This window comes from Salvia hispanica, chromosome 3 (assembly GCF_023119035.1).
Source record: "Salvia hispanica cultivar TCC Black 2014 chromosome 3, UniMelb_Shisp_WGS_1.0, whole genome shotgun sequence".
NCBI lineage: Eukaryota > Viridiplantae > Streptophyta > Magnoliopsida > Lamiales > Lamiaceae > Salvia > Salvia hispanica.
This window is the reverse complement of record NC_062967.1, coordinates 40,404,735-40,416,308: the sequence shown is the minus strand read 5'-3', so window position 1 is coordinate 40,416,308 and position 11,574 is coordinate 40,404,735. Positions and strand designations below refer to the sequence as shown.

Sequence of the window (11,574 nt, the reverse complement as noted above, 5' to 3'; positions counted from 1 at the left end):
TTCAATGTATTGATACCCGGAGTTGAATGATCTTGCTCCTTGATTTAAAATTCTAATATGTATCATTTAGTTGTAGTATTTAACAATTTAAGGGTAAGTTAGCAATATAACACACGATGGCCATCGGAACATTATATTCAAATCAGAATCTCTATAATCCCCCTACTAATAAGAATGACGAAATTTATAAACTATCATTAAAATTTTGTCGTTGTAAATGTAAAAAGAAGTGAACTACTAGATCAATTGCATAAGTAGATCCGAAATTATTCAATTTATTATTTAAAGCTAGTTTGGCTTGAATTTAGAGCCAATTACACAACCTGCTCGAACAGTATTCTTGATATGTGGTGTTCAATTTCTTGAGCAGAAAAATAAGCCTTGTGATAAAATGTTTTTGCGACCATCAAAAACATTTGTTTCGTGGCTTTACTTATGCCGTTGGATGAGTCCTGCATCACTAATTGCACCAGTAGCTCCATTTCCTTTTTGATTTCCTCGTCAATAGTCTGTGTTGATAAATGAAACAAGAATTAATTACTATATCTATATCGATGCAAAGTGATAACTGAAATCACTGTATAAATTGAATCTGGGATGAAACCTAATGAATTTCTATCAGTCTACAGCTACGCATTCATCGGGCATTTATGCAATTAATAAAACTCTCTAATAAATTGAACTATTATCATACCTATGATGTTTAATTTTACCTTGTGATTTTCAAGCTTGAGAAGGTGGTGGCAAAGTTGATTAGTGAGTTGGGAGAGAGTCTCGTATTCATGGTGAGATAAAACCTCTTTGGAGAGAATATGGCCACCACAAACATTTATAGTCCTTACTATCACTTCTACTTCTGGAATTTCTTCTCCTGTTCCTTCACCAAGCTTCTTTAACCATCCTCCCCACTGTGTGTAAATAAAAAATCTAAGGACCAAATTGTCACATCAAATAACACAATAAAACTCATCTCATACACTCCCTTCGTCCACTACTAATAGTTTTAGTAGTACACAACACAAGTTTTAATGCAAAATTGGTATGTAAATATAAGAGATGTAGAGAAACATTATGGTTGAAGTATTGTCGGTGAAAACATGGTTCATCTCATTAATTACAAAGAGAAACTTATCGAAAATAGAAAGAGACTAATTTACGTAGATAATCCAAAATGAAAAAAACATATGCGTTGTATGTATGTATATGCATGCACATAGGGGCATAGCCAGCCTTTAAATTGGCTAGAAAGGAAAAATGCCCCGACACTAAATGTATTTTTGTCTTTTCCAAGAGAATTTTCTAGCTACACCCCTACATGCACATGATGGCTGATTCGTGTAGATGAACTCACCGCCTCATGCAGTAGGTCGTCGCTAACATCTCCATCGATTCCTTCTTGTGCATTTCGAGCAATTTCCTTCATTTGTGTTAGGGCTTCAAAGAGTATGGTTATAATCCGTTGTACATTCTTGTAACTGGATTCCTCATGCACAAGTAAATTTCATAGCAAAATAAAATATCTTCCATAAATCAAATTAATTATGAAAATGCATACCCTTTTCCTTTAACATGGATTTTGGTGCTGAATGCTGTAGAAAATTCAGTGTCCTGATCCTTAAACTGATCACGTTGCTTAATGAAGTAATAAGTTGAAAGAATTTCAGCTAGAATTTGAGATTTAACCCAAGCTAGTCTCTCTCCCGATCTCTCCGCCTCAGATATGCTCGCGACCACGAAAAAATGGGCTTCTAGAATGTTCTTTCTGCTTATCCCGAACTCCTCAAGGTTGCAATCTTCATACCATCTAATCAAATTAATCATATGATAATGAATTAATGATGATAATACTAAAATTATTTTTAGCTACTAGTACTACTAATGAAATTTGATCAATTTGTACACATACTTTTGTAAATGGTTCCATTCTATTTGATGTTGTTCTTGACATGTGTTGTAATCTGATTTTGCAAGTTCGAGATAGGTGTTCTTTTTTATGTCATTTAGCCTGTAGTAATAAAGAGTTTGGTCAATTAGTCATGAGTTACACTATTTAACTCGTACTATCATAAAACTTAACCACAAAAACACATAAAACTGATTACTTGTAAATTGAATAGCCGATCAGTACTTCATCTGCATTGTAATGCTCGATAAAGAATCGAGCATCCAGGCGAGGAAGTCTCGCATACCATGGCGTTTCTAGCCCATATCTTATCTGTTCAAGATATCGATGCTTTTTAATTCACAAATTTAAGACAACGAAAATAAGCAATTCAATTAATTAAATAGTAGTACCAAGATCTTTCACCTCCAATACATGCATGCATGGTGATGATGGTATATAGGGATGTCAATCTAGCCCGAAACCCACGGGTCGACCCAAATTACCCGGTAAAATCATAGGGTTAGGGACGGAAAATCGCAACCCATATTCAGAAGCGGGCTACATGGGCTAACCCGTTCGGGTCGGTGGGTTATACGGGCTGGCCCGGGTGGGTTGCGGGTTAGCCCACGGATTGAGCATTTAATATAAAAATAAAAATATAATTAAAATTTTGGATTATATACTTATATGAAGTACATTTGGTAATATCAATATTAAATACAACTATGATATGAAGAATATATGGTAATTATGTCTTCTCTCTCAAATTGAAAGTTAAGACAAATTGAAAGTTAAGATTATATGAAATGCATTATTTCCATTTACTTGTAGTATGATTCATGTATGCTATTAACTAAACGATATGTTTATATATTTTGTTTCAATTTTCAATTGCTATTATTTTATTTCTCTTAATCACTTTGATAATACTTTACTATTTGCGACAATTTATTTTTTAATAATTATGAATATTGGATTGCATAGAAAGTAACATATAAGATTACTATTGACCCGAATAGCCCGTGGGTTAGCTCGAAACCCGAAGATTTAGGGCTAGGGCCGAAAATTTATAACCCGAGAAATTCACAGCCCAAATAACCCGCACCCAAATAGCCCGACAACCCGAGTGGATTGGCCCGAACCCGAGCGGATTTGCCCAATTGACATCCCTAATGGTATATATGATGAAATACAAAAAAACACCCAATAATTGTTTTGACAGGATTGATTCTCTGATTTCCCAAAAATGGTAAAATTTTGAGTAAAAACTGTAACGAACCTTGTTGATTGGTTGCAACTCGAAGCTATCAATATTTCCGGAACATACATTAAACTTCAATTTACCTGCGGTTGCAGTGATTCCGAGAGTTAAATTAATGTATGTACGACATGGTTATTAATTTGTTTTAAATAATTTTACCTCCTCTTGCATCTTTTCTGAAAATACGACGATTATCCACATGGGGTGGAATTTCTTGTCTCACATTCTTCCATATCCATGAACCATTCTCTTTTCAAAATATAGTCGAAATTAAAAGCAAATATTGCACGTCAAATAATTGAAGTAGCTCAAACTCATAACATGTGCCAACTTACTTATAAATAACACACACAAATACAACCTAATAACTACAGCCTTTATGTATTTATAAATTGGGCATACATTCTTGAATACACACACAAACAAGAACTCACCGTTACTGCGATTTTGCGACGAAAGACGACGCCCTTGAGCGGATGAGATTGATCCGTGGCTATTTCCTAAAGGGGAATTGATCGGTCCAGTTGAAAGAATGTACATTTTTTATGCAACTTGAGATGGTTATGTGATGTAAATAGATTATGAGTATATCAATTAATTATAGTTAACATGGATTCCTGCTTATAGCATTCTAGGGATTAATATGCAATTGCTATTGCAATTATTAAAGTGGTTTAATCTACTCAAATTAACACGCTAGCATAACAATTCTATTCAATTTTTTTATTTGGGGAAATGAAAATAGTGAGGTTAAACTCAAGAGTTCGTTGTTAATTAATTTGAGTGTTACTGAATTTAAGTTCATGAGCTTTATAGAGTTTTAACATCGGCTTGCTGATAAAGAGCCTGAGTAAAATAAATTTCTTTGTTTTTTAGCATGGTATTTTATATACTCTCCTATACTAGTTTGTTTAACTAACCTTATGCTATTAGATTTGACTCAACGAACAATAATTACTTGGAGTTCTTGACTTGTGCAACTATTTGCAATTAATTGTTTTGACAGTTTGCGTAGTTGTGTTATTAGTAATTATCACAATCTTAAATAGAGGATATTTGATGTTATCCACTTATCCCTTCAAAAAAAGATCTATAATCTTGTAAACAGAATTAATTAGTGGGGGATTAGATATATGAAAAGACATTTTCCTTATATTTAAGCAGCAATAAAACATATTGAGAAATAATTGTTATTTGATTATGAATTTTGAACTAATTAATTTCCAATTCTCATCTGACCCTTTAAACACGACAAATATAATAAACACGTCAGAGTAAATTTTTTTTGCTACAACCCCCCTTAATTATGGCTGACTAAATTTTTAGGTCGGCGCCCAATTTTTTTCGTAATTAATTCGCCTTTTTTTCGTAATTAATATCGAGTATTTAGGTTGTATTTAGTATTCCTCCCAATTTATATATATAAAAGAAATTATTCGTTCAAATTTGTTTATTAGTAACATCCTACTTCTAAAGTTGATAAAATATCGCATCCCTGATCTATGGCCTGTCGGTAGCCCCAGCCTAAAACTAGCACCTAAAACTTAGATATTAGCTTTAATCAGCCTTTTATACGTTGCCAACTGCAATTAGAATTTTAATTAAACTAGTTTGCCACATTATAACTTGTAACACACCAAGTTATTTTAGTAATATATACAAAAAATAACTCTTATGAATATTTAAAAACTTTTATATGCATACTTATCTTCTTCCACTAATTCTAATTAATTATCACGAATATTATTTTATTTTCGCATTCTTTAATTATTCTATTTTAATAATTTATTAATGGGTCAAAATTTTAAATATTATCTTACAAAATACTAATCAATATATTATTTTCAGATTTTGCATTTATTATCTTTTATAAAAATGTGTGAACAACTATAATAATGTACTCCTTATTTAGCATTATTCTTTTAATTTTTTAATCTGTCATCAACAAGATGTGGGATTTCGGGTTAAGTAACCTCAAGGAATTTGCCAACATGCGTCAAGTGGATGCTCATATTCAACTCCAAAAGGATATAATTGAAGAGTTGTGGGCACGGAGGATTGCACGACGATAGTTTTTTTTCTTTATTATGTACCTTTTTAAATGTAATTTTTTTTTATCTATGTACCTTTTTAAATGTAATTTTTTTTATCTATGTACCTTTTGTTATCTATATGCATCCTCATCTGGTTCCTGAACCAGAAGGTACCTGCACCTAGAACGAGAAGTTGTCATGGCATGGCCCGTTGAGGATTACTCACTGGCGAGCCACAATGGGGGCTGGTGTATTCAGTGGCCGGTTTAGGACGTGCATGAATAAATTCCTACGCACAGCAAATATCTCACACGACGGCTCAAGAAGAATACTTCCGGCAGCAGCCAGATGGGCTCGGTCGGCAAAGCCTTTAAACGCTACACACATCGGACATCCGACAGCTTGCGGCAAATGATAATGATCAAAATACAAATATTTATTTTAGCTACAACTAATGAGATATGAAATTTGTGCACACTTTTGTATATGGTTCCATTCCAGTTAATTGATGTTGTTCTTGACATGTGTTGTAATCTTATTTTGCAAGCTCAAGACATGTATTCTTTCTTATGTCATTAAGCGTGTAGTAATAACGAGTTTGGTCAATTAGTCATGAGTTACACTATTTAACTCGTACTATCATAAAACTTAAGCACAAAAACACATAAAACTAATTACTTGTAAATTGAATCGCCGATCAATTCTTCATCTGCGTTGTAATGCTCGATAAAGAACCGAGCATCCAGGCGAGGAAGTCTCGCTTACCATGGCGTTTCTAGCCCATATCTTATCTGTTCAAGATACCGATACTTTTTAATTCACAAATTTAAGATGACAAAAAACAGTTCAATTAATTAATTAATAAGATATTTCACCTCCAATACATGGTGATGATATGATGAAATACAAAAAAGTGTAACCCAATAATAATTTTGGCAGGGGTTGATTCTCTAATTTCTATGAAATGGTAAATTTTTTAGTAAAATCTGTAACGAATCTTATCGATTGGTTGCAGCTCGAAGCCATCAATATTTCCGGAACATATATTAAACTTCGATTTACCTGTAGTTCCAGTGACTAGATATCGACATTTAAATTTATGCATGTACACGACATTTTCTCTAGTAGTAATATTTTTTCCGTCATGGTGATAAATTTGTTTTAAACAATTTTACCTCCTCTTGCATCTTTTCTGGAAATATGATGATTATTCACATGGGGTGGAATTTCTTGTCTCACATTCTTCCATATCCCCGAACCAGTCTCTTTTTCAAAATATAGACGAAATTAAAAGCAAATACAGCCTAAAAACTACAACCTTTATGCATATGTAAACTGGACATACATTTTTAATAAACACAAACATAAGAACTAACCGTTGCTGCAATTTTGCGACGAAGAACGACGCCCTTGAGCAGACGAGATTTGATCCGTGGCTATTTCCTAAAGGGAAATTGATCGATGGAGTTGAAAGAATGTACTACGTTTTTTATGCAACTTGAGATGGTTACGTAATGTAAATAGATTATGAGTATATCAAGTTATCAACTAATCTATACTCTTAAAGATGGTAATAGAGAGAAGCGGAGTTGGTATTGCGAAGCATTGTAGACAAACGTATGGGAGAATTGATTTTGTATTTTTGTGTGTATAATTTCGTGTACATTACATATCATTGTATAGGACAAGAATACTATGTAAAATAAGGAAGAAGATATTCCTATTTAATTCTATATCAATCCTTATCCCTTCCATATATTCACTTTGCGAAGCATTGTAGACAAACGTATGGGAGAATTGATTTTGTATTTTTGTGTGTATAATTTCGTGTACATTACATATCATTGTATAGGACAAGAATACTATGTAAAATAAGGAAGAAGATATTCCTATTTAATTCTATATCAATCCTTATCCCTTCCATATATTCACTTATCCTCCTTCCTTGATTAGGGCACTCCCAATGGTTTAGGCGTTAGGGTCGGCGAAAAATCGCCGAAAATCGCCGGATTTTCGCCGGGCGTTGGAGTGAATTCGGCGATAATTCGGCGTTAATTCTACCGATTCATCGCCAACTCCCGATTCATCTCCGATTTATCGCCGAATCCATCGGCGCCCACTGTAGGCGCGATTCGGCGATTTTCGGCGATATTTGTTTTTTTTTTTTTTTTTTTTTTTGCAACCAACGGCTAACTCCTACACTATATATAATTCCTCCTCCTCCATTCATCACACACAATCTTCATTCTCTCTCTCAATTTTTCAATCACATTATCTCAATCTTCAATCTTCAAAATTATGAGTTCAAGTAGGAAAAATTCCCGAAAAGGTAAGGGCAAAGAGCCGAGTACGCAATTTCCCACTGATGAAGCAAATCAGCAGTGGATGAACTCGTTGTTGTCGATGGGTTCTCCTCCCGGCCAATATCCATATGCGGGTCCGTCCCCATTGCAGACTCCTCCGGTGCGCAGACTTTCTCCGTACTTCCAATCAGCCCTCAAAGATGCCCTCTCCAGCCGACGATGTGTATCGCCCCCAGATAGTCACATCGTTGTTCGACACCCCTGGATCCACCCCAGACGACGAAGGATCTCAGGACGCGACGTACACAACGGATCCAACACTCAGCACGGACCACTACGAGGTGGAAGAAACGCCCGCCAAGCCGCCTTCCAGGAGCAGGAAGGGGAAGGCCCCGGCGCCGGCGTCGACGGCCATGACTGATACGGCTTCCGATGAGAAGCCGAAGCGGGTAAGGACTACTTACACTCTGGAAGATTCCGAGCTTATAGCCAACTGCTGGGCGGACACGACGCAAGACTCGGAGCGCAGCAACTACCAGACTGAGCTCGTGTTCTGGGAGCGGGTTGCGGAGAAGTACACGAGCAACAAGACTGCCTCGATGAAGGACCATGGCAGCGAGGCGATCCGCCGGCATTGGGAGCGCCTCATGAGGGACTGCGGCCACTTCAACGGTATATACTCTAACTTGATGACGAACATGACGAGTGGCCAGAACGAGCACATGGTCCGAGATGAGGTCATGCAGAGGTATAATGGCCAGTTCTTGTCGAAGGGCTTCAAGTATTGGAACATCTATGATAGGCTGAAGGATCTCCCCAAATTCCGGACGGGGATGCACACCGCGCTGCACGGAAAATCGGTGCGCTCGCGACTTAGCGGTGCGGAGAGTGAGGGAAGCGCGACCCCCATCGACTTGACTGGGGATGGTCCGCACGAGCGCCCTGTGGGAGCGAAGAAGGCGAAGGGGAGGCGGAAGGGGAAGGGCGCATCGTCGGATGCCCAGTCGGAACCCCAGTTCATACAACAAGCCAAGCTCTCTGCCAATGTCGCCAATCTGACGCAGCTTTACACGCTGTACTTCATCGGCGGCGGAACCCCAGAAGAGAAGCAGTCCCTTTGGTCGACCATCCAAAATATGAAGATCCTGATGGGCCTCCCGCCGGACGCCCCTCCCTCTTAGTTTTTTATTTGTAGTTTTTTTTTTCTCGTTGTATTATATTTTCCAATGATTAATACAACGACGAATTGTTCATTATAAATCTATTTATTAAACGCATTTGTAGGGAAAATTAAATAATATTAAAAATGATGATGTAAAAATGAAATGTTGAGTTAGGGAAAAATAAAGGAGAAATAAGGGAGAAACCATTGGAGCAGTTGGCTAAAAGTTGGCTAAAAACTGGGGATAAATTTTGGTGCTGATGTGGCAGGAGTTAGGGAGAAATAAGGGAGTTTTTAGGGAGAGCATTGGGAGTGCTCTTATAGCTCCCCTAATTTCAATGATTGATTTGATTCCTTGGTGAATACTCAGCATATACATATATAAAACAATTGATTTCATTGACTTAATTTAAATAAATTCTGGAGTACATAATAGTAAATTGAGACATAATTTTTGGGCATGGAGATTAAAAAATTGTCTTGAAAAAACTATAAAGAAACCATAGTAGGAAGTGAACCAATATTTTTAAATCAAAGAGAAATTCTTATGCAATATCATATGAAAATCAGATCTTGTAATGAGGCAAAGTTGAGGGAACATCTTGGCCTTTCATCTTGTAGTATTGGCAGTAGTCTCTGAACATAAACTTCTTGTATATAGCCGGATTCTCATCGGATAGCAGCTCTTTGATCGGACCAAATGGCTTTGCCACCGCACTCATGCTCGGAGTGAAGAAACACGCCACTGATATCCTCGGGCCCACCGGCTGCGCCACCACTCTATGCTCCACGCTTATGAACTTGTCATTGCTAATTATCTTCAAAATTCAACATTAGTTTATCAGATCACATCTTTTTCGTATCAAAACAAACTTTGTCTTTCATTAATAATGTTATTAGTTACTCCCACCGTCCCAGATAATTTGTTCTCATTTTTCCATTTTGGTCCGTTCCATATAATTTGTCTCATTTCACTTTTAACATTTTTGTAGTGGACCTCATATTCCACTAACTCATTTATACTCACATTTTATTATAAAACTAATATATAAAAGTAGGACTCACATTCCACTAACTTTTTCAACTCACTTTCGGTCAAAATAAGACAAATTATCTGGGACAGGGGGTAGTTATCAAGGAAAATATAAGTTATACTCCCTCCGTCCCGCTTAAAATGGCACGTTTTTCTTTTTAATTTGTCTCAACTAAGATAACACATTTCCTCATTTGGAAACTTTATCTCTTCAATTAATACACTCAACCACTTTTTATCACTCCTATTAAAATATTATCTTTCTTTCTCTTTCTATTTTAATACTTATACTTACCTTTTCTCTCTCCAATTAAACACTTTAAGTCTTTAACCAATAACTCTTAAAATCCTGTGTCGGCTAAGCAATGTGTCATCTTAATTAGTCGGGACGGAGTGAGTACTCTGTAAGACCGTACCTGCATGAGATCACCAATGTTGGCAATGAGAGCCCCGGGCACGGGGGGCACGTTGACCCATTGACCGCCATGGAGAATCTGGAGACCGCCGATGTCGTCCTGCATAAGCAAGGTGAGGAACGTGGTGTCGGAATGCTTGGGCGTCCCAAGGGTTTTCCGCGGTTCGGGACACACCGGATAATACAAACACGCCATCGCCTCGCTCTTCATACACTCCATCTCCGATAAATAGTTGCTCGGAAGCCCCAGCGCCTCCGACATCACCTCCGCCATCGTCTCCCTCAGCTCGATCATCCGCTCCACATACTCCAGCACCTCCGCCCTACACGCCTCCGGGATCAGCTCCGTATCAATCTCATCGTCGTTGAAAACACACGTCAGGATGTCCCTCCACGACGCGGCGTCCTTCTCCCTTAACGCGCTGTTGCTGCTGAACCTCACGCGCCGCCGGCTGTCGTCGGAGTAGAGCGGCGCCTTCTCCTCCGCCGGCTGCTCGTGGAAGCGCCGCGCCGCGTCGAGCATGGCGTCCATCGTCTGGCGAGGGACGCCGTGGTTGACCATGCGGAAGAAGCCCCACTCCTGCGACGCCCGGCGGACCGCCTCCACCACCTCGCGCCGCGGCCCGGCGAAGTCGATGGTGGGGAGGTCCGGGTCGGTGGGGTTGCTAAGGTCAAGGAGATGCTCCGCCGGGTGCACGAAGAGGCGCGGCAGCTCCGTCACGCCGGCGTCGACTAGGCCCTTCACGCCGGATTTCGCCTCGTCGAATTCCTTCACTGCTTTAGCCCAATCGTAAGCATCAGATTCACTAGAAACCACCATTTTTCTTTCTTATGCAAATTGGTTTGTTGGAGTATAGTGGGTGAAATATGTGAACAATTATGCATCTATATATAGCTAAACGTTTATGAATAATTATGTAGTACTCCTACTAGTATTTTATGGGTTTTTCACAAAGAATTCTATTCCATTGAATTGCAATAGTAAACTTATGACCGTGGAACACGTACGGTTTTAGCCTTTTGCTTTAATATTTAAATAAGTGAGCACATGCAATATATACTATGAATAATTAAATTTTCTAAAGTACCTACGTTTCTCTGTAGCAGTAGTATTTTATTTGTGAGAAACTGGTCTAATATCAATTTTTTAAAATATCGATCAAATGCTAGAATTACATATATTTTAACCATTTATTCTATCAACCCTAAAGTTAAAACAAAATTTATATGAAGAGCAAAAAGTGCGTGGGGGAAAACAAAATCGTTTATTCTTTATTTATCAGAGAATAAAAAAGTGGTATTTCCTTTATTCTTTGTCGTTTTGAAAGTTAGAAAGGTTTTTGAAGAACTTAGTTATTTTGTGCACTGACATATTGTAACTTATTATTAATACGTTCTGTGATTATTTATTATATTCTTCGTTGAACTTTCAACAATGAATTGATACGCATTGTGAGTTTGTGGTATTCGTCTTTAACTCAT

The 11,574-nt window shown here is 37.6% G+C and overlaps 2 protein-coding genes across 2 annotated transcripts; both read right to left on the bottom strand.

Moving 5' to 3' along the window:
• Positions 1 to 265: 265 nt before the first annotated feature.
• LOC125210202 (probably inactive copalyl diphosphate synthase 3-like) lies at positions 266 to 3,708 on the bottom strand. Its single transcript, XM_048109772.1, has 9 exons — positions 3,581 to 3,708; positions 3,306 to 3,395; positions 3,165 to 3,229; positions 2,103 to 2,215; positions 1,907 to 2,005; positions 1,556 to 1,804; positions 1,352 to 1,475; positions 714 to 908; positions 266 to 509 (listed from the first exon to the last, which is right to left on the bottom strand). The coding sequence occupies exons 1-9, from the start codon at positions 3,684 to 3,686 to the stop codon at positions 315 to 317; spliced, it is 1,236 nt and encodes a 411-aa protein (XP_047965729.1). The 5' UTR covers positions 3,687 to 3,708; the 3' UTR covers positions 266 to 314.
• Positions 3,709 to 9,111: 5,403 nt separating this feature from the next.
• LOC125216578 (1-aminocyclopropane-1-carboxylate oxidase homolog 1-like) lies at positions 9,112 to 10,938 on the bottom strand. Its single transcript, XM_048118331.1, has 2 exons — positions 10,094 to 10,938; positions 9,112 to 9,462 (listed from the first exon to the last, which is right to left on the bottom strand). Exons 1-2 carry the CDS (start codon positions 10,910 to 10,912, stop codon positions 9,211 to 9,213), a joined length of 1,071 nt encoding a protein of 356 aa, XP_047974288.1. The 5' UTR covers positions 10,913 to 10,938; the 3' UTR covers positions 9,112 to 9,210.
• Positions 10,939 to 11,574: the final 636 nt, after the last annotated feature.